The sequence below is a fragment of the Asparagus officinalis genome, chromosome 8 (genome assembly GCF_001876935.1).
Source record: "Asparagus officinalis chromosome 8, Aspof.V1, whole genome shotgun sequence".
Lineage (NCBI taxonomy): Eukaryota > Viridiplantae > Streptophyta > Magnoliopsida > Asparagales > Asparagaceae > Asparagus > Asparagus officinalis.
In genome coordinates, this window is record NC_033801.1 from 15,835,281 (window position 1) to 15,859,279 (window position 23,999).

The 23,999-nt window shown below is 34.8% G+C and overlaps 1 protein-coding gene across 2 annotated transcripts in view; it reads right to left on the bottom strand.

Annotated features, from left to right (window-relative positions):
- The window catches only part of LOC109851326 (protein ENHANCED DISEASE RESISTANCE 2), a 58,434-nt gene extending 36,581 nt beyond the window's left edge, over window positions 1-21,853 (bottom strand). Inside the window, exons 1-8 of one of the 2 annotated variants that reach the window (XM_020421398.1) lie at window positions 21,469-21,849; window positions 17,852-17,926; window positions 17,670-17,723; window positions 14,070-14,135; window positions 6,957-7,012; window positions 6,764-6,840; window positions 4,808-4,933; window positions 2,405-2,439 (exon numbers count right to left, since the gene is read on the bottom strand). In XM_020421398.1, coding sequence (XP_020276987.1) covers window positions 2,405-2,439; window positions 4,808-4,933; window positions 6,764-6,840; window positions 6,957-7,012; window positions 14,070-14,135; window positions 17,670-17,723; window positions 17,852-17,926; window positions 21,469-21,702 — 723 coding nt within the window. In that variant the 5' untranslated portion in view covers window positions 21,703-21,849. Of the gene's footprint in view, window positions 1-2,404; window positions 2,440-4,807; window positions 4,934-6,763; window positions 6,841-6,956; window positions 7,013-14,069; window positions 14,136-17,669; window positions 17,724-17,851; window positions 17,927-21,468 lie in introns of both variants that reach the window. The other variant, XM_020421399.1, reaches the window with a different exon arrangement.

A 23,999-nucleotide genomic window follows, 5' to 3' on the forward strand; every position in this document is an offset into this window, starting at 1 on the left:
TATATATATATATATATATATATATATATATATATATATATATACATACATACACACACATACATATATATTGTGTGTGTGTGCGCTTGCGCGTATTATATGTATGTGCGTGTATATGTGTGTGTGTGTGTACACATTCGCGCGCACATACATACACACACATAGTAACAACTAGAGTACCAACAAACAAAGGAAAGGTTAAATCGTTTCCTATTATCATAGTTTTACATCTAGGGTGGGCCTTAATCCTTATCTTTTTGCATTGGTTATGGACCAACATACTAGATATATTAAGGATAAAGTCCATGGTGTTTATTATTTGTTGTGAATAGTGTTAGTTGACGAAACTGGAAAATGTATAATTTCCAAAGTATAAAAGTGAAGACAAGTTCTCAAAACTAAATGTTTTAAAATTAGGAGAACAAAAATAGAATACACGGAATGTATTTTTAATAAAACTAATAAGAACAAAGAGCTTATAGTATATATTGATGGCCAAAAAATATCTAAATATAATCACTTTTTTATTTAGGATTAATCATTCATCACAATGGTGCAATTGAGGATGATGTTGCACCCATTGAATCAAATCGGGATTATAAAATACCTATGTGACTAAAGACAAAATTCACAGTTATAAGAGTAACAATGATTTATGGATTAGAATGTTGGGCAATTAAAAAATAACCTATGCGAAAAATAAGTATAGCGAAAATGAGAATGAGAATGTTATGATGGTTATATGGATAAATACTGAAAAATAGGGGAAAATGAGTATCCGTAGTAAATTAAAGGTTACTCCTATTGAAGATAAAGTGAGAGAGAATCGAGTAAGATAGTTTGGTCATGCACAACGGAGAACTCTAAGTGTACCGGTTAGGAAAAGTGTTACTATTATAGTTAATGGGGTAAAAAGATCTAGAGGTAAACCTAAGAAACCTTGGTTGGAAGTAATTAAAAAGGAAATGATAATTGTTAACTTAAAGAAGAAGACACATAATCGAAAGGAATTGAAGAGAGGGATTCATATAGCCAACCCCAAACATTGGATAAAGGCCTTGTTGTTGTGTTATTGTTGAATAGCTTTCCTATCTTCTTCTTCTAATACACTAGAGATGCTAAAGAATGACGATTGTTAAAGTATAAATTGATAACCCACAGCCCTCATCAAACATCCCAACTACTGGATTTCGGTATAATGACAAACTTCTTCGACATAGTATTGAGCAACCCAATCAATTCCCACCAGCCACGAATTCAAATAGATTTATTCTTTTAAAAAACTAATATCACTATGTGAGTTCATGTTTCGACCCATAAAAAGGATTGTCAATCTGCAAGGACATGTTAGAGCATAAAAGCACAACCCTTAACCTATGTTGCATGGGTACTTCTATTTGGAGTTGTACTCATGTCATAACCATATCTAACACCGAAACTTCAATAAGGACTCCTTTGATATTTGCATACACTTGTTCAACTGTGTACTCAATTATACAATATTATAATATAGCATATTTTAATTTAAAATACTCGTCATATACTTATTGGATATATATCCTGCACTTCATACACGATTCTTGAAACTTGTTGTACATAGATTAAGTTTGTTTCAACACGTACCTAGTTCACAAATATGATTATAAAGGTTTTCTGGGTATCAATTTAAAAAACGAGCAATTTTCTAATTCATAACTCTATAAAATGAAAGACGTGTATAAATGTTATAGGAATTTAATTTCGTAACACATGAAATAAATAAAAAATATTGTTCTCATGCAAATTACTATTATGTATAAGAGTGTGTGTAGTCATGTCCTCATACCATACTTACAATTGGCTGTGTCAATATCTGTCCCTGTATCCATGTAGCTTGGTACTCAAACCTCACCCCAACTTTGGAGTATTGGTATAGTGGCAAGGTTCTTTTAAAATACTTTATAGAAAGACTTAATGGATCTGAGCGGAGAGCATATACCTGAAATTTGCTCAAATTATGGTAAACCTTAATAGTTCTCTTTTACCGGTAGTACCACATTTACCGTGAGCTACTGACCTATTGAGATAGATGATGGTGTAGATAGATAGATGGAGAGAGGGTGGGGGTGGGGGTAGGGAGAAGAACTACTTGAAACCTATTAGAATTTGCTGATTAAGATAAATAACTACTGATTTTGAAAAAGGCATGTCATTATAATAATGAGTAATGACTCAAGCAAAGTGATGAGAAAAGAGACGATTAGCTTCACAGATTAAGTATGAAACATTGAGAGAAAAATATTTTACTTTGCTCGAGAAACTATATGAGACAAAATGCATGATGTAAAATAAACTCCTTAATCAAAATTAAATTTAAGGGGAATTGCACAATTCATATTGCAAAACAAATAAAGGAAAAGAAAACCTTTGAGTTGGCCACATCTTCGAAAATTCTAATACCTACAAGGAAGAAAATGAACTATTAGAGCAATACAAACGCCACCAAAGTGAATTTAATAATTCAGAAAACAAAGAATGACACACTCAAGGCTGAAAATCTTCATTAGTTTTGAATTATTGATAATATGAAACTAAGCAAAACCAGCATACAACCAAAAAAAATTCCCGTTAAAGGTATACAGCTCTTAACACATACATGATATGTTAGGAGACTGAATCGGAAAGATCATGACCCTCCATAACCAACTGATTGGATTGGACAAAGTATATCATATCATGTATGATCTATTTACCATATGCAGTGTTTCAACAAATTTTTTATAATCGGACTCGGTGTTTTCAAAGGCGTGCGCCTCATGCGCCTTACGATGCGGGGCGGTGACGAAGCGCCCCATATCTGATGCAACAGCGCCTTTTGCGCCTCGCGTACATCCTTACTTTGTGTAGGGTGCATATAATACATATCCTCATATAGTTTTATTTGTTAACATTTCATTCAAGTCTTTATACTTGATATTCCATATCCCAAAAAGTAAAATAAATCCATTAGGTCTTTTTAATAGCCTTCAATTGAGGACAATTGTTAATCCTTTGCTTGGAAATTAATCTTGATTTAACATTTGATTTAAAATTTTATGAATTTTGCTACTATGTTGGGTGTTAGCATTAGAAATTAAGGCATTATATTGTGATTTTGTAGTAAGATATTATTTATCATGATAGTTTTCATGTAAATTCTAAAAACATGTTCTTTCGCGTTTGATTACATATATTGAAAAATTATGTGTGCGGTGTGCGCCTCGCATCACTCGGGTGCACGCATCACGTTGCGCCTTGCGCATGTGCGCGTAAAGATGCTTTGCGCCCCGCATTGCGCTTCGCGCATTGACAACACTGATCAGACTAGTAAACCTTTAACATGCACCACACTTTCATATGCAATTAAGAAATGATTGATTTGTTATGCTGGTATCCTACTCTCCCTTGTTAGTATAGTATACCACATCAGTAAGGTGGTAGTAACCGATTTGGTATCAGCTATCACTATCAGCAGAATGCAGGGTTGACCACTAGTATTCCCCATCTATAAAGGTGGAAGTGCAATTTCCTCAAGAAACAAAGAATTGATACAATGTCAATTTTGAAGCTCAGTACAGAGAGGAGAAATTATTACATTATAGTAGATGCTTTAATAAAGTTTCACTATACTTTTTATCATTTTCATATTGTTTCTTTAACTTGTACTCCTTGACCTCTAACTTTCAAACAGAATCCTTTCTTTGCCAGGATATGTAGATAGCAAAGAAAAAAGGGTTAGATTATGATATTTCCACAGAAACATATTTTTCGGCCTGGAATTACATGGAAGCAAGCAAGCAAGATGCACGTAACCATATGCACATAAGAGGCCGAGATGGGTAGGTGGCAGGATGGCTTACAGAAAGTCACTGCTGGTTTCCATTCCTAGATATTTAATAGATCAAAGTCCAAGGAAAAAGTTGCAGAATTCAAAACCAGAAATCATAACTAGCATAAGATCCCAAGTGAATTTGTGACCTGCCAATCATTTTGTCTACATCTGTATACTTTTCTTTTGCTAGAATGAATTTGTTAACAGATTGAAAGAATATGCATGGTTGGTAGAAGTCATTTTATTTATGTTACATATCATATGTATTTGTCGGCACTGTTGCACATTACACCTCGATCCTTGGAGTTATATATTACTGGGAAGAAATGCAATCTATATCTCACCGAATATATTAATCTCCATAATTTGGTCAATCATTTAGTATTCATGAATTAAAATATACAAATAAAAGTACAAAGTTTTCTAAAAGTTAGTGCCACTGTAAACCATATAGTAAAGCTTCTCGCAATCGGCAAAAGGCTGGTTCGAACTCGTTCCTACAATGGATATGGCCACTCTACACAAAGATAGATAAGCATACTTTCAACAAAGTTTATTACTGAGAAATAAATTTAAGCATCAATTTAAACCAAAAGAAATAACCATTGTTATAGCAAAAACGAACCCAAGATTTTATGTATTCAGTTTTATTTGAGAATTCACATGATTTTCACTGAAAAGAGTAAATAGACCTTCTTATGCCAACTATTTCAGCTCTTGATTATTAATGCAAATTCATATAACTGTCAAACAATGAAGACACACTGTTTAGCCGTGCATCCCGAGTAAAAGATATAATATGATAAGTTGCAACTGAAGCTGGTTAGTACTCTGTGACTCAAGCAGTTTTAAAATTTTAAGATATTGGGATAATCACTTTAAGTAGTTTATAATAAAATGTGATGTGGATCATCATAATTTGTAGAGACTCTAAAGGTGTAAATTTTGACTGTATACCATTAACAGTGCGAACACATCTCCAGTCCTGTGATCCAACTGCATCACCCTCATCCATTTCTGAATGTCTGTTTATCATCATACCACCTCCTAGATCTAAAGTCTTTTGAAGAAGCATCTCCGGACCTGCAAAATACAGGATATCTTCAACTATTTATATGAAAACAGGATGAAGTTTGAAGAAAGTAACATCCATTTTGATATGAGTAATAAGAATGCGTTTGAAGAACCAACACGACCCTGGATCTTTCCAGCACCTAGGTATCTGTCAAGGTACTACTGGGCTTTGGGGGTTCAAATGTATCAGTGTATCAGTTTTGTACAATCAAATACTACATGCCTTTATACTGACGTTTTATTTTGCCCCTTTCTCAGGAACATAAATGTGTCATTGGGCCAAGAATGGTGATAATTAGGAGAAGAGTGAAAGAAGAAAAAAAAATAAAAGGGTGTATTTAGATTCTTGCAATATGTACTGACACTTCATACAATTTCAAGGGAAAATGTTTGCGGCAGAACCTTTCAGGAGAAACAGATAGGATGGATGCTTGCCGCAAAGAGGACAAACACGGGGCCCACTTCCTTAGCAGTTTAATTCTTCACAACTTGTTGTGTGATGGAAGAAATGTCAAGTAGTTTTCCTAGATATAATATGACTTATAAAAACAGAACCAAACTGTTGAACCCTTGATTGCTTCTGAAGCGAAAGTCATGAATTAGATTGTCATCTGAATACTAGGTTAGCCACCAATGGCTAAAGTATTTAACGAAAGGGAAAAAGTTCCCATGCGTACATGCTGGCTGGGTTTCAGATAGGGCATACATTGTTCTTAGAAGTGGCTTAAGACACTTTCCATGAGCAGACTGGCTGCACCATGGTCCATGACAGGGGTGAATATAGCTGCAATTTTGTACATGGACATATTGCACAGATGTGACAGAGAGCTTTACACCCATAAAGTGTTTTGTAATATTGGCATTTCATCTAAGAGAAAAAGTATACCCCAGCCATGCTGGAGACACCTAATGGAAGTGCAATCATACATGAAAGATAAACCGAACAAGAGATTTTATGGTTAGAAACTCTTAACTCAACGACATAGGAGGCATAAAACAATGCATGGCAAAAAGAAATTATAAACCCTAAGTTGGAATGCAGGAGTGCAACTAGCAGTATAAAATACCAAAAAGGGAAAGCTCTGAACATGCAACAAGAATGACAGAAGCAAATAAATAACATGTGCAAGGTTTTCAATATAACACACGTGGAGGGCTGGGTTCTCATGAAACCTCATCACATATCACAGTCTTCACGTTTTCCTACTATAAAAGGGCTGCAGAGAACCCCTCTAACCTAAGAAACTGCAGAAAGATTCACCATATTGATATTGCATAACAATTATCAACCAGGATGTGAGAGAGAATTAATAAATGAGAAAAGGAGAGGGGTAATCTTGGATTTTTGAGGGGACCACATAAGTATGTAGTAAATTATAGAATTTGGCTTTAAAGATAAATACACAAAGATGAATGGGTCTAAAATACTAATTAAAGGACTCGGATTCAAACATAAATTTGGGTAAACCTTTAGGTCTAAAGACAGAAACCCCTAAATTTTAACTACATGTCTTTATAATCAATAACTTTTAACTACAAGTCCTTACAATCACACACAATAATTTTAGGACATGCATTTCTTCAAGACATGCTGCGAACTAAGATTAAGTAAAAGGACTATGACATGATGAAGAGAGATTTGCTAATTCAATATTTTCCATACAAATTGATTTACCAAGAAGAGACATGAATAAGTTGGTTTTACCAATCACTAAATTTACTAATTTCCATTGACTTGCATGATATCAAAGCTGGTAGTCTAGCTTTACAATGTCACTGGCTACAGATCTTGACTTGCAACTCCATGTGAGACTTATATGTTGTAATAGTAGAATTCACCTTTTCCTATTTTTATAAGCCTTTTTAGATCATGAGCATATCGCCTCACTTTCCGTCTGTGTCCTTCAAGATTAAGCCTTTCATACAAAAACAGTTAAAACATAACAATAAATCATTTAAGATCAGCATTTGATAAACAAAACAGATTGGTAAATTAAGGATGCCTATATAATGTTGAAGTAAGTAGACATACTCTCCATCAATACTTAGGTTACGTCGGTGACTCACTGTAGGTATATCGTTCACAGCCTGTTCAAAATTTAACACACACTGGGTTGTCACAAAAATGCTAAGACCAGCATCAGTGGTAAAAAAAAAGAAATAAGTGAGTTCAGTTAATATAAAAATAGAATAGAACATAAATTGTGACTAAAAGAATCATTGAATATGATAATATGATGACACTAAGGTAAAATGTTAACAATACTGAACATGCATCAAATAAGTAGGGACCTCGTTACTTGATACTTAAATTGACTTACCATATAGGCAACATAAGCAAGTCAATCATACTGATTTTTTTTTCTTTTGAATGTTAGAATAATGATTTGATTGCTAGAATTTAATCAAGTACATAAATTATTCAAACTAAACCTAAAAGCTAAATTAGCTGATCGAAGGACTGGATAAGGGACAGAACATGGATTGAAGCAACAAGGAAATGGTTAGGTCATTAATTTAACAAGGAGATGTTTATAGTAGCTGACTGGAGAAAAGAGATCCACGTAGCAGAAAACTTTATTTCTTGCTTGAAGTTTCAACTGCAGAGAAGAAATCTCATCCAAACAGGAAGTATAAACAGAAGCGCATGTCTGAAAATCTTTGTTTCTAGGCTTCTAGCCATCTCTCCTCTCTTCAATATCTCTCTAACAACCATCAATAACCACTGTCTTTCATACAACACTGAACTACTCTTCTTTTCAAAAAAGAATACATTAAACAATAAAATATTATAGATCCTCATTCATATTTCAAAAGCTACAACTACTCCCCTTTATATAGGGATACAATAACAATAAATTTATTGTGTAGTCAATGTGCGACTAAACACCTAATCACAATTATTCTCTTAGTTACATTCCTAATATCTCTTAATCACCAAATCTCCAATTTGTACTCTTAAAATTTTAATCCTAATATAACTATAACATTATAGATCTCCATAATATATTCCTTAACAACTCTCTCTCAAGCTGGAGCATGTATATCATACATGTTCGGTTTGTTACCAACAAGATGTACTCACTCCAATTTATGACATGACTTAAAAGGCTAAAATGTTCAATGGGACCTTTCCATGGTTAGTTGTCTTCATCTTCTAGTCTTCTATTTGAATTTCTTCCACCACGAACAACCTCAAAGAAAATCACCAAATACGATACCTTGATTTTCTTCACAGATCGACCAGGAAATTACCAAACAAATGATTCTCATCACGGACCCACCAGGCAAACGATCCTCTCTAAGGATCCACCAAGCAGACGATCCTCTTCACGGATCAACCAAATAAACAATCCTCTTTATGGATTAACCAAACAAACGATCCTCTCTAGGGATCAACTAAACAAATGATAGTCTTCATTGATCAACCAAACAAATGATCCTCTCTAGGGATTAACTAAACAAATGATAGTCTTCACGGATGAACCAAACAAACGATCCTCTCCACGGATCAACCAAACAAACAATCCTCTTCGGGATCTAACAAACAAATGATCTTTCTTTAGGGATCTATCAAACAAATCATTCTTTCAAGGATCTAACAAACAAATAACTTCTCTCGTGGATCCACCAAACAAATGAAGCCAAAAAAATAACATTCATCGAACCAAACTCCAAACAATATCATGATTCAATCAGAATCTTTTTTCGTAGCTAATGGTGGTCAAGGTTTCTAGAATACAAGCGATCGTGGTGGTGTTGTCGACAAGTTGAGTAGGCGGTGAACAAAGGGAAATCGAGGTGACACAGACGGTGATGAGAACATATATATCGAGGATGACTACTACTACCAATAATAACGATCATGATCATCAACAAAGGCCGTCAAAAGCAGGACGGACAAGAATCCGCGGAACTATTCACAAACAGTCCCTATGGCATTGTTCACGGTGAGCAGTTACAACGATATTGCTCAAGATGAATAGTCATCGCGCCTTGTTCATGGTGACGAGTCACAGGAAAGAAGGGAGATAAGACAGAGTGATGAGTTTGATGGTGAGGAATTGGGGGGCTAGGGTTTGCGAGGATCTAGGGTTTTGTGGAGGCTAGGATTTGCAGGGCTCTGATACCATGTTAAACAATAAGATATTGCAGATTCTCATTCCGTAACGCCCTTGTTTTCACACTTGACTACAGTCCAAGGTGAACCCAGAGATGTCAAATCTGTCATGCACCTCTACTGTGTAATAACATGTTTCACCAATCATAGTAATATCCTCTAGTGGAAACAAATATAAGTGAATGTACAAAACAGGCAAATAAGGAAAATAGATACTATAGACATGATGCGGAATGATATATCTCGTAAATAAAATCATGTCTCAACTAGAATAAACTGAAATACATCTGATGTACATTTGGAGTCTGAAATAACATGATATGTCTGAAATAACATGAATCAACTAGAAGTCATACTAAGGCAAACTGCCTTAACAATACGCGACGGCGACTATGCAAGAATCCCGTCAACCTGTGACTCTCCGGTGCTCTGAACCACCTATAAGATAAAAAAAATAAAAGGAGAAAAAGAACAACAACAAGAGCGTCAGAGCGCTAGCAAGATTACCTCCATCCGCCCCGAGGAAGGCTACTAGATGAAGTGGAGGCTCTATCTATTAAGCATAGTCTACCTAGATCATTTTCCACGTATCTGATGGTAATAATAATTAGAAATCTATAACACGAGACGTAGTACGTTGAGCGAAATAATCCAAACAAGGAAACCCTCATGTATATATCATATGTCTCAAATTGTAAATCGCTAATCATTGATCCCAACAAAGAAGTAAAGAAAATAGTACATGAAAATAAAGACATCAATATATCGTATTTATAATATCTTCCACTATCACTGGGAAGATAAAATAATTATCAGCATATAATCTAGTGTACTTTCACGAGCAAGACACATCGGTCATATATCTTAACGATGAGGTATATACATAACTGGCATCCGCCAAAGATTCTGGCTATCAACAATCGTCACAATGCAAATCCTTGCAAGTTACTGATTCTTCGCATTTTCACTTGGAACAGACTACCAGGTCGGTATCCTAAACAATATACACGGCTCATTAGTCTCATCGCATCTCTGTACGGAACATGAGTGCGGGACGGACTACCAAATAGGTATCCTTGAGATACGGCTCACAAGCCTCATCGCACCCTAATGCGGGACGGACTGCTAGATTAAGCATCCTAACATCCGACTCAATGGCCTGTACAAATGGAATATCGACGCACTATCCCATGTAGCACTGAGCGCTGCCCATTAACGATATTCATCTCGTGTGTAAACTAACTTACTAACTCATCATAATAGACATATTAACCTATTCGCATAACCATGTGGGAACCAAGGGTAATACCCCAAATGAAATAAATGATCATTATTCAAAAATAATCCAAAAAAAAAAAAATTTCGGCTGCACCAATCTGGCTGCCTACGTACCCTCTCTCTCAAGGGATCAAGCCATTCGTAGTTCATCAACGATACCCATACAAATATATGCAACTTAAATTTACCGTCTATCACAACAAAACTAACTCAAATGTCAATAGACCAAAACACGTCATAATCCCCTTGGGAACACATGCGTATTACAACATACTCATGACTATAAGTGTAACATCGAGCGGCTCAAACTCCGCGAATGCATATCAAAATAGCGCAAACCAACCCAACAACAAAATGGGAAAAACAGTCTGCACTACTGTTAGTAAATCGAACATATCCCTTTCTAGGAAAACTATTTTTAAGAATAGTTTTCTATTTTAGAAACTAGATTTCACACATCTTTCAAATGACACTAGTTTGGTTCAGTTTGGAATTCATTTGTTACCACAAATAATTAGATAAACATTATATATATACAGCAGATTTTCTGCAGGACATGTTGTTAATAAAATGAGCATATCTTTCTCTGTATAAACTCTTTTTAAGAATGGCTTCTGTTTTATAAACTAGATTCACATATATTTCTAATGAAACTAGTTTGGTTCAATTTGGAGTTAAATTACTATCTCAAACATCCAGTTAAACATGACACACATGCAGCAGATTTTCTGCTGTTATGCTAAATACATATGTGTTTATATATATATGTACTCATATCTATACTTAGTGATTTTGATCTTAAATCACATGCTAACACATTCAATCATCAAACTTGATAATTATACAACAGATATCACAAATTGATAAATATATAATAGCATATGTATATATATATATATATTTCCACTTCAAATAATAAATACACTCTTAGGATTAATTTGAATTGACTATCATAATTAATCCTTTTCCTTGAATTACACGTAACTATCAAATTGATTCATTTCACATGGCAAGATTTATCCAAATCATAGAGATATTATCTCATATAAACAAACTTACATTTCTTAGGAAAAGAAATACAGAATCTAGGATATTAATAATCATGAATAATTCAATTAATCATTTCTTCTAAGAATTTAACACGAATCTAGGATATTAATAATCATGAATAATTCAATTAATCATTTCTTCTAAGAATTTAACACGAACTAAACATGATTAATGAATTAATCATGAATAATTCAATTAATCATTTCTTCTAAGAATTTAACACGAACTAAACATGATTAATGAATTATCGCCAAAAATAATTTTTTACCAGATTAATCATGATCATGAAACAGTTTTCAACAGTAAATAATACTTTCAGTTCTAGTATTTGCTAAAAAATTTATCATCAACAATCTAATTTATTTTTAACATAACAGTTCAAACTCATGCATAAGAAATATCAAATTTCAACCTTCTTAAATCTTGAACTAATTTATAGGGAAGGTTTGGGTGAAGATAATCTTGCCTTAGTTTTGCTGAAAATCCCCAAGCAACCGTTCTTGCGAGAATTTCCTTTGCTCAAGTGTTATCCACTGCTTTTTCTTCACAAATGATCAAACTCCCCTCACTCTTTTCTTTTCTTTTCTTTCTCTCTGTCTCTCTCTTTCTCCCTCTTCTCGTGAGCATCTCTCTCCTGTTCTCTCTTTCTCACACTCTCTGTTTCTTTTTCTTTCTCTGTCTTGTTCCCGCAAGGATGTGAAAGAGAGTAGCTTATACAGAGATTCGTGGAGAGGGTTAGGATTCGTCGATGAGTTAGGGGCTAAAGGGGATTAGTTAAAGAGGGATGTCGACACCCAGCACCGCCGCTCAACGCTAAGTGCGTCCAGAAAACACGGAGGAAATCCCGCACCGCCGTTTACCCAGAAAACAGGGAGGAAAACGCGGAGAAACAAATAATTCGGCTACAGTAAAATTTTACATTTTCTAACTAATTTCTCAGCATGTTTACTATTTGCTACAGTTTCAATCATCAACAGTAACGCTACAGTATCAGAGGATTTTGCTACAGTGAATCACCTTCTTTTGTTTTAGCTTCGGTAGCTGATACAGTGCTATACGTATAAAAATACGCTGCATAATACTATATACATGTGTTCTGTATTTTGGATATAACTTCTTCATACGACCTCGGAATGAGGTGATTAAAGATTTGTTGGAAAGCTGTCGAAGAGACCTACAACTTTGGTCTTTTGAGTTTTCCCAGATTCATTTTACATCAGTGTGTAAAATACATAAACTCTTAACTGGTCATTTCACCAGGTATGTATTTGCACTCGTATATTCACATATATATATACGTTGAATTGATCTCAAATCAATTCCCAACATACTCAAATATCAAAACATGATATTTATCATCATAAAATATTTTTATTACTATTTATCACAACAAATTTAAATTTTCGGGGTTTTACACATTCAATTTCAAAAGCTACAACTACTCCCCTTTATATAGGGATACAATAACAATAAGTTTATTGTATAGTCAATATGGGACTAAACATAATTACATAATCATAATTATTCTCTTAGCTACATTCCTAATATCTCTCAATCACCAAATCTCTAATTTATACTTATAATATATATTCCTAGTATAACTATAACATTATAGATCTTCATAATATATTCCTTAACAGAAGAAAAGCAAATATCTTGTTTCTTTTTCCTCTAGACTGAATCTCCTATGAACACTTGTCCATTACCACTGATAAGAGGTGTCTGCCAGATTCATCATTTTCCTTGAACTAATCACAAATAGCATGAAATCCGCCCCACTCCCCCCCCCCCCAAAAAAAAAAAAAAAAGTTACTACAATCTAATTAAATCCCCTTCAAACCGATCTTCTACACGTGCACAAAAAGGACAAATTAGGAGGTAAAGGGAACTTATGGAATGGAACTAATGGCTTACACGACACTTGCTGAATTACAATTTTTATCCTGGTACTCTTTGATCCATACCAAGTTACCAACCATGGGATGTGCCAGTGCTACACAATCACCCAAGAAAACATCATTTTGTGATGGTCTTAACCAAATATTTGTCATCCCAGAGTCCCCATCACTGAGCCAAATTGAAATTGAATTAAAGCCCGCAAACAGCATCTTAACAGTGATATCAAAGAAGGGGAGGTGAGAACATGGAAATGCACAAGGCCGGGTTTCGTTTCTAACCGTGCTCTTCCAGTGGAAACTTCTCCCCAAATCCGTTGTAGGTTGATAGCGAAATTTATAAATCCTACTTATATTCTCCACACAAAATCCTCCCTCTCTCCCTCCCTCATGTCAGAGTAAAGTATCGTCAACAACGGCTTTCTAGCATGTTATAGATTCTTATCCAGGACCAATAATGTTTGACAATACCATGTGAATCACAGGAATCATGTGAAGCTTATGGCTAAACAAATAATGAATATTTCATGAGGACTCGAGCAGGCTATCATTAGACAAAAGACCTTTCAAAAAGAGATCCAAATTCAGGACTATTATATGTCCAAGGTCCAAGACTGAAATCATTTCAGAGGTTTCCCCTTACTTTTATGTGTAAACATAAAATTCCCTCCCCTTCCTCCATCTTCTTTTTGAACGAAGGCTGCAGCTGAACTTAAACTAGGACTTTAAAAATCCAACGAAGGCTGCAGCTGAACTTTAAACATTTGTTATTACTATCTTTTTTAAACAAAGAGTTAGCTACCTGTTGTTTGGCCTGGTCAAATGCTTCCTTCCAGTTTCGTGCTTCTCCAGCAGTAGCGCAAGCAATCTATGAAAAGCCAGTTACAGGATTAATTATCGATTGATAAAGGATCAGCATGAGCAAATGATAAGGAAAGAGAAACTGACGAGAAAAAGAAATGGAGATAATGAGTGAAAATGCTGGATATAACTTATTAAAGAAATATTTTCTAAATAAAAGATGATAACACATAAATCTTTACTTTTGAAATTTTGAACCTCATCACTGATTTCTCATTTACATAGCAAGTAACTTAATAGACAAAAATTCTTTCGGATGGAAGTATGCCATAATCGCCTTCATCAGCGAAGTGCAATACTATACTTAAGTGCAAATGTAAGAGCAAACTTGTTGGGTTTAAATATTTGTTCTAGTTTATAAAAAAGTTTGTAACTAGCAGAATAAATGCCGATTTGGTCCAGCTAGAATTTCATCCAGTTTCTTACAGCTTTCTGAACCAGTTTCTTGCTGAGTGTGGATCAATAAACTTTACCATTTGTTAATCATGATCAACACATGATATAGTGATGTCTGAACCTTCTTACATACTGTCAGGCAAATAAAATGTAAAAACTTGACACTGCCCTGTTTAGGTTATTACTGCAAAAGTACAAGTAGATTTAAAGATTATCGGTGGAGAAGTAGAACTCTTGTTAAGTACACTGCAATTGGATATAAGCATGAAGGTCACCAAATTAGGCCTTTATTTGATTAGAGTAGGGGTCGCGAGAGAGCAGGGCGGTGACTAGGCCTTTATTTGATTAGAGTAGGAGTCGCGAGAGAGCAGAGCGTACCGCCCTGCCATAGTCGCGAGGATCTTTATAGTCGGTCACGACTGTTGTCATAGTCAACGACGGTTGAAACTTCCAGGAAAAAACTTCGAATTGGGAGGGCGATCCTCCCAGTGAACTGATCGTACCCCAAACCGACACAGGTGAACAAGTAGAGTATACTAGGGCGCGTCGAGAGAACCATGTCGAAGGAACTTAGCAAAATGACCCCGTAACTTCGGAGAACGGGTGCTCTCCTATCTTTTGATTAGGAAAGCGGCACATACCAGGGGGTAGCGACTGTTTATTCACGGAATAGTTGCATGCTTAATGCCTATTTTAGAAAGTGTCTCAAATGGTAAGAGAGTTACAATCTGCTCTTGACTTTTTAATATCTCTTCAACACTGCTAAATCTTCTTTGTTTCAATGTCATTTCAACTTTGACTTTTGTGACTTTGAGATTTAAATAGTTTCCCATTTTTGTCAACAAAATGCCAGCATTGTGTATGGGCTGCGTGCTGCATGACAAATCCACATCTAAATCCAGTAGAAGATTTTATCAGGATTTTGTTAGGATATTAGCTTTTTTTGGTAGGATTTAATTTTATTATACATAATCTTCTATTTTAGTTAGGATTTTTTAATAATTCGATTTTGGTACCTCCAAGTTTATTTAGGATGCTATTTGATTGCATATTTTATTTATTTTAGGTTATGATTTGGCTAGGATATTGATTTGTTTCCTTCAGTGATTAGATGTTTTTCTCTTCTGTAAATCAAATGTGAACCATGAGGAATAGACATTATGAATAAAAAATCCTTGGCATGTGAATTGCTCGTTATTTGGCATGTGGTTTGCCTCCTCAAGTGTGAAGCCCTTAGGTGTGAAGCCTTTTCCTTTAGTGGGGTGTGAAGCCTATTCTTTAGCGGGGTGTGAATCTCTTAGGTGTTAGCATATTTATCCAAATCCTCTCTTTTTTAGTTCTCCAACTTTCAGATCGAAGCTCTCACCCTGTTTCCCATTACTGAGTAAGTTCATGTTTCACATATGTAAGAGTTGGAATCTGAAGTCATTGGAATAAATATGCACTACGTATCAATTAATTTTCTGATGCAAAGCTGGAAAATTACAGACATAAAATTAATTCATTTCAGGTTCAACCGTTCAATGAGACATCTAGTCAAATAAACTTTAGTCTTCAAACACAAACTCCAAGGCACTATATGTAAGCAAATGCAACAAAAAAGAATTAGGCAAAAATAGTTAATTAGCATAGATTACTGCAGTACATCTGTTTGAAATAGCAGAAAACTCTCTATTATTGATAATTCATTGATATATATTACAAGAAATGAATACATATATTTATTATGTGATAGCAGACTTAATATAGAAAATCTTAATAATATATAGGAAACAAGGAGATACATGCACTACAAAATATAGATAGATGCACTATGAATTACAAAAGAAATGAAATTGTAAGATTATACTCTACTGTATTTAATATAATATTCTTATATTTAATATAATATTCTATATATTTACAGTGGGACAAAAACTGTGAGTGTGCATAAGAAGAGCCAAAATTGCTAATGTGTCTAAACCTTGATGAAAAATTGGAACATATAGTAGGACATAAATCCAGTAGTATTGATGAAGAAAAAACCCAACACCTGTGAGATTGATAGCGAAGGATAGGAATCCAAAGGCATTAATGTAGGAGAACTCAAGGTCAACGAGATTGACAACGAGGGATAGGAATCCTTGAACATCAAGGGAGAAACTCTTAGCGCTGGCGAGATTGAATGACGATGATAGGAATCCGTGTACGTCAACGGAGAACTATCAACGGTCAATGTAGATGAAGTGAAGAGGAGGAGCTCGTCACAAAGAAAATCTCAATGGTTAATCTTGATGCCATGGAGAAGAAAATTTCATATTAAGAAAGGCATGAGTCAAACCCAACGTAAAAGGAGAAGGTTGACGAAAGAGATTGAAGATCCTCATAGATTGTACTAGACAAGAGATGAATACATTATTTATAATTCTATAGCAGACTTAAATATAGAAAGTCTTAGTAGTAGCCTAATAGGAACGGAAGGAGATATATTTACACTAGCAAGTAATACGTAGGAAAGGAGATATATGCATTACCAAATATACATAGAATGCATAACCAACCACAGAAGAAATGGAATAATAAGATTTATCATATTATACTTACTATAATATTTTATATATTTAATAAAACAGAACATTTATAGGACAGTCAAAAAAATTCTTAATTCACCAGAAAATGTGATGATTGATTAACTTATTCTCTTTCAGTGCAGAAGTACATACAACATAAATCAGGTCCACAGTCAGCTGTCTAGCGATGAGTGGTGATCAGAACAGGAGCAATTCAATAAGTAGAGTCGAACTCACGTAACTTGTCAAGAGGGGAAAAAGTCAAATATATGATATTTTTGAGTTTATATCGACATGATATTGCAAGTTCATAATACCTCCTACTTTTATTGTACATGAGTTATAGCGTTAAAACATGCTTTAGTAATGATCTATATTGATCACAACTTAATCATTTTGATCCATCAAAAGTAATGACATATTAACACTGAAATATTTACGTAGTATAAACCTATAACTGTCATAACAGAAAAAGCAAAAGGAAAGAAATTATCTTGAATAGAAAGTTTAGCACCCAATGATTGTTTATTACAGAATTACGTTGTCACTGAAATACAGGGTCAAAGAATAACTACTGTAAAAGAATTATTACTTACTTCACCTTTCTTTGTCTCATCCAACCGGTTGTAGAACCTTACAACATAAAGTTCCTAGATAAGACATTGGTTAGTCATCCAGATTAAATAGACATTTCGGAATATCAAGAGAGAGAAAAATCACTTTAAGAAGCTTACAGTATTCACTAGTGCGTATGATAAGTATAATTTTTGGCTCTTACCCCAGAGTTGACCTTCTTACGTCCTAGCTCCTTCACCATAAGTGTATGACTAATAACACCTTTCCTGATAGGTTTCTGAGATATAAAAAATATTAGAGAAAGTATCACAGCACCATGCAATTAGATTCTTCCCATGAGGGTCCAAAACTATGAATCTGTAGTTCTGATAACAGTAGATAGATATAAAAAAATCAATAAGATGCACTTTAAAAGCTTTATTGATCAAAAGGTGTAACAAAAAATTTTAATAATTCAAACACTGAAAAGAAACGAATAAGTGTAGAAAATAATCTTGAGAAACAAACATCGTATGTTAAATTGTTACAGAAAAGACACAATATATTTGTAATATAAAGACATTTGCTACCCGACGTCTTAATATCTGACATAGTACAACAATCAACGGTTGTCTCAGAGAAAGAGGAAGGGAAGAAAGTAAAATTCACATGAAGATGTAATACATGACCATATTTCTGTTCAGTATACATTTAAAAAGCATAAATGCTTGTTCCTGCTCAGACTTTGCCTGCTATAATACGTTCATAATCTAGCATCTACAACAGAAATGAAAATGCATCTCTTAAACAAAGTCTATTCTACTGCAATAACTTCTCTGCTGCTGGAACTTGTCAGCTGAAAACTAATAATTCTTGAGATTTCTTTAAAAAAAGCCTGGTTGGATATTGAGCACTTACCTGTAAGAACTAAATTCTTTGCAATGAATAGTTGCAACTACGGAAATGGAATCTTTTCTTACATAGAGTCATTATATATGTTATGTGTGGATGTGTATGAAATACAGATTTTCTATTGATTTATTTCTGTCATTCCTTTTATTTTTGCTCGAGCTGGATGATGAAAAATTATCATGTCTGGTTCCTTCAGGGGATGGATCGATAAGAATTCGCCTATCCCAATAATAAAAAACATGATTTGAATGATCTTGTATTAAGAGATAAATTGGCTAAAGGGATGGAGCATAATTATTATGAAGAACCCGCATGGCCAAATGATTTTTTATATATTTTTCCAAAAGTAATTTTAGGTACTATTGCATGTAATGTAGGCTTAGCAGTCCTAGAACCATCCATGATTGGTGAACCAGCAGATCCATTTGCATATTTTCCGAATGGTACTCCTATCCCGTATTTCAAATACTACACACAGTACCCAATAAGCTACCGGGTGTTCTTTTAATGGTTTCAACACCAATAGAATTATTAACAGTACCCTTTTTGGAGAATGTTTATAAATTCCAAAATCCATTTCGTCGTCCGGCAGCTAGAACAGTCATTTTAATCGCAGTAGCTCTTTGGTTAAGTATTGGGGCAACATTACCTATTGATAAATCACTAACTTTGGGTCTTTTTTAAATGGATTCAATCGTGAGATGCCACGATGTAGGTATCTACAGGATAGTCGCTTCTAAAGTGAATCCTCCCTAGATACATGAATTTTATTATGATCTATTCCGCGAAAATACGGATGGCATCCCGAAGATAAAAATTAAAGTTTTTTCTTTAGAACTTCAATTATTTTGACCAACAATTGGAAGATTAAGCTAGTTTGAACAGAGTCCTCTCAAGTTAACAGGTTAAATTTGAAATGCCTTACAAAGGTTCAAAAAGTTCTTAACAGGCTGTCTTCTTCTAATATGCAGAAGCATAGAGATGCAGTTAGATAAAAATTAGAATTATAGATCTAAACGTATAGCAAAACCCATAAGATTTCGCTTGTTTGAAAAGACTCAACAGAGCCCTATTAAGTTAAAAGGTTAAATTTGACAAGCATTGAGAGCATAGAAATGTGGTTAGATAAAATTTAAACTTATGGATCTCAAGGTACAAAAAGACCAGCAGGGTGATTATATGGTACAGACTAAAGATCAAGAAATATCTCAGAATGATCATTTCCATTACTTGAATCAATTATTCATCAAGATGGTAAAATTGTAGAAAATATGGTTCATCAAATCAAAATGTGATGGTAAAATGGAGAAGTACTTCCAGAGTCTTGTGTGATCAAGGGATACATGTGAAATTGAAGAAAAAAAATTCTACCAAATAATTAAAGATTTAAGCTTTTTATGGATGAGAATGTAGGGCAGTTATAAGCTAGTCCAGTCAAGGTTGTATAGAAGAGAGTGAAAAATACTAGGGTGGATGAGTGAAATACAATGGGATAGTCTGATAGATTAAGTTCGTGATTTTTGCACCATCTGAGTGTGTTCAATCTCCTGTAATGAACTTAAAATACTTTTCCCTGTGTTGTAATTGGGAAAAACAGATTCATTTTCTTGAATACCCTTTCTTCTATCAGTTGCCTGATTGTTGCAAGCATCACTCTGCCTACCAGAATCCAAATAAATGTTGTGCATTTGTCATCCTACACCCGAGTTAGGTTGCAACTCTTATAAGGTCAACATTGTTTTCATTGACAATATATAACTGGAATTGCTGCACATGCAAGAGAATTCGAATTTTATTTTTCATAAAATTTATGGAAAGATGGGTACATCTTAGAAGCTGAAGAAATCATTGTTTCTCCTATATTTCAATTTTAAAGTGGTGAAAGAATCCACATTCCACATTAACCCTAAATCCAATATTTGTACCTATTCTTCAGACTCTCCTATACACAATACCAATAAAACTCAAGATTCGAACAATTCCAGCAACTAACTCTTTGAATCTCATTGTTCACCTCAATCAAGCTATAACATGGAGTCATCTCAACCCCCCTCCGTCCAACACGCCCCCCCCCGCCACCGCCCAATATTAGCCTCACTTTTTCCACCATCCCATCCCACTTCACCCACATAAGCATCCGGAAGCAACACATAGTTCCTCAAAAGGGCACATGCACCCATCACACACAATTTGCAGAAAAGGCCATAGAAATAGTTTTGGTAAATTATGAAAACACCCTTAGTTTTATGTTAAGTTTGTCTCTACTCCAGAAATAATTCCATTAATCCATAATATTCCTCAAGTAATTAGAAGAAATTTCTAAATTAATAGATCACCTTGAGGGTGGAAATGGTTCGGATATGGCTCACATATGATACCATATTCATATAGGCCTGTCATTCACGGATATGGATACGAATACGGATATGCCGTGGTAAGGAAAACTCATATCCATATTCGCTAAAATCGGATACATATATGGACATACATGTGGGTGTATATGTAGATACAAAATGGATGTGAGAAAAAAATATATTGAAAAAACTATAATCCATATGGTACAAGAGAGTTCGTTAATATGTTTGTTATCTGAAAAGCTAGGATTGGAACTCTAGTTCGTCAGAATTAGTCCCAAATTCATTAATCTAAAGTTTGGAACAATTGCAGTTCTATGATCAACATATATTCAGATATTTCGGATATGAATCCGCATATTTTACTACAAAACCACATCTGTAACCGTATCCTATCCGTTATAGATTTGTGTATCCATATCCTTATCCTAACAAATATAGTTAGGGGTATTTTCCTCGAATACGGATACAGTTTACCACCCCTTGTCATCATGCGTCATGCAATTCAATTCCAAAACAAACAAATCCCTAAAAAAATCATCATAATCGGAGAAAGGGGGTCGAGATTACTGACAATGCCAGGGTTCTCGTTGGGATCTCTCTTGTACATTGCGACGTATATTCCCCTGAGAACGAGGAATCGAAGGTGGCAGTACTCATGGCCAATGGAGTTGACACCGAGATGATAGACCCAGCCAAAGAACTCCGATTGCCTCTCGCTAGGGATCGCATCCGGCGCGTCCTCGAATGAATCTTCCTCCATCTCCATTGACGTTGATGGTGACGTCGACGACGACGGAGACGCCATTGGAGAAACGATCGGGGGTATGTTGAGAGATCAGAGGAGAGAGAGAAGGGATTGGGCTCTCGCTCTCGCTCTCTCTATCTCTATCTCTCCCCTCTTTCTCTCTCGAGGCTGGTTGGTTTGTGAGAACAAGAGGAGAGTGAGTTTGTTTTTGGGTAGTCTGATTTTTATTTTGACACCTAGGCATCATTGCATCTGTCGGTGGAATTTTCTTTTTCTCGCTTTTAGTGCCTGATTTTTGGTTTTGTTGTACGAGGCCAGGCCGGGTTTGGTTAGGCCGTTAGGGGTAGTTGGTGTTAGAATATAAAAATATACAAAATTATACTCCCTTTTAAAGAAAGATTTTGGTAAAAATTTTCTATGGATTATATTACCTTTATTTTTATTTTTATTTTGATATTATATTCTAATCTTAGCTAAACTAAATTAATTATTATTGTTAATTAATTATATTGTATGCCACTTCAAGTTTGTTTAACTTGGTCCCTAAAACTTCCAATGTTATTGTAAAACTCTACTCCATATTAATTATTACTAATATATAATAATATATTAATAGGCAATTACATGTTAATAAATTATTTAAAGAGTAGAAAACATAGAATTATTCTAAATTTGTACCATGACACTCATATAGGAAAATTACAAAGTATATTCTTGCGATTAGGTAACAGTACAGAAGGTACAAACATGCAATTTTAGAAAGCATTAGGAGATTTAAGTGCAGCAAGATACAAGTGGAGGTGTATAACTTTCATAAACTATAAGGTATTTAAGTTCAATTTGTTGAAGTTAATCATAATAATTCTAAAAGGATTTGAGTTAGTTATCTCTAGGAATTATAGTCATACTAGAATTCTATTATGAAACATTTTGTAAAGCCTTTAAACAGGCATTCATGCATCCTTGTACCTAAGAGAAAAAAAGAAGAAAAAAAGAAAGGGGTCAAGTACTGTAGATACAATAATCGAGAGTTTAAAAGAGATTTTTTTTTATTTGCTTCTCCTAGTAAATCTCTCCTCATATATATTATATTTATATTTGCTTTGTCGTTGATTGCTCCAACAGTGGCATCAAAGCCATAAACAATCTAAACGGGACGACGTCAACTTCTATTCCTATATTAGATGGGAAAAAATATCACTGTTAGAGAATGCAGATGAAGGTATTGTTTGAATATCAAGATATATTGGGTATCGTAGAGAACGAAGTTGCCGATCTCACAGATAGCGCAAGTAAAGCCGAGAAGAAAGCCCACGGTGAGATCAAGAAGAAGGATCAAAAGGTGTTATTCTACATCCATCAAGGAGTGAAAGTAAGCATGGGATACTTTGGAGACATTGTACCATGGAGTTGAGAATGTGAAAAAAGTTAGGCTTCAAACATTAAGGCGTCAATTTGAAATTTTACAGATGGAACCTGCTGAAAGTGCTGCAGATTACATCACTCGAGTACTTATTTTGACAAATCAAATAAAAGTAAACGGAGAGAAGGTTACAGATTTAGCAATTGTGGAGAAGATATTATGACCTCTTACAGCAAAATTTGATCATATCGTGGTGGCAATCGAAGAATCGAAGGATTTGTCCAAGATGATTGTTGATGAGTTGATAGGTACCTTACAAGTTCACGAGCAATGTATGGGCGAAAGATCAACCGAGAAGCCCCTTGAGAAAGCTTTTTAAAGTCAAGCTTTTATAAAAAATAACAACAAATGAGCGCAGTACGAAAGAGACCAACAAGGAGGAAATTCCTATGGCAAAGGACGAGGATATGTGAACTACAATAACCGATGATGCGGATACTACAATAGTCAAGGATGTGGTAGTTATAACAACAATAAAAGAGATGACGACAATCAGAGAAGCAATTATCAATCAAATTCAAATTATCGAGGTCGAGGTCGAGGCTTTGGATGTGATAGAGGAAATTTTAATAAATCAAACAGTAAATGTTACACATGTCATAGATATGGTTAACGAGGTTCGGCAAACGTGCTTACATCCTCGGGAGCCACACCATAATTTCTCTGATTATTGAAGAAGATTACAATGCTTGCAATAGGCTTCTCTATCTTTCTCTCTCTCTCTAAGATCTCTCAGAAAAAATACTCTCCTTTTCGTGTACTAACTCTCAAAAGAACGTTCAAGAATATATATAAAACCCTAACTCGAAACAGAATCTCAAACGGGCCAGGAAACTGCTTGACCCGATATCGGTCAACTGATGCACTTGCATCGGTCGACTGATAAGGGCTTCTCAGCTGCTTCGTGCATATTGTTGGTCAGTTGATGGCACCC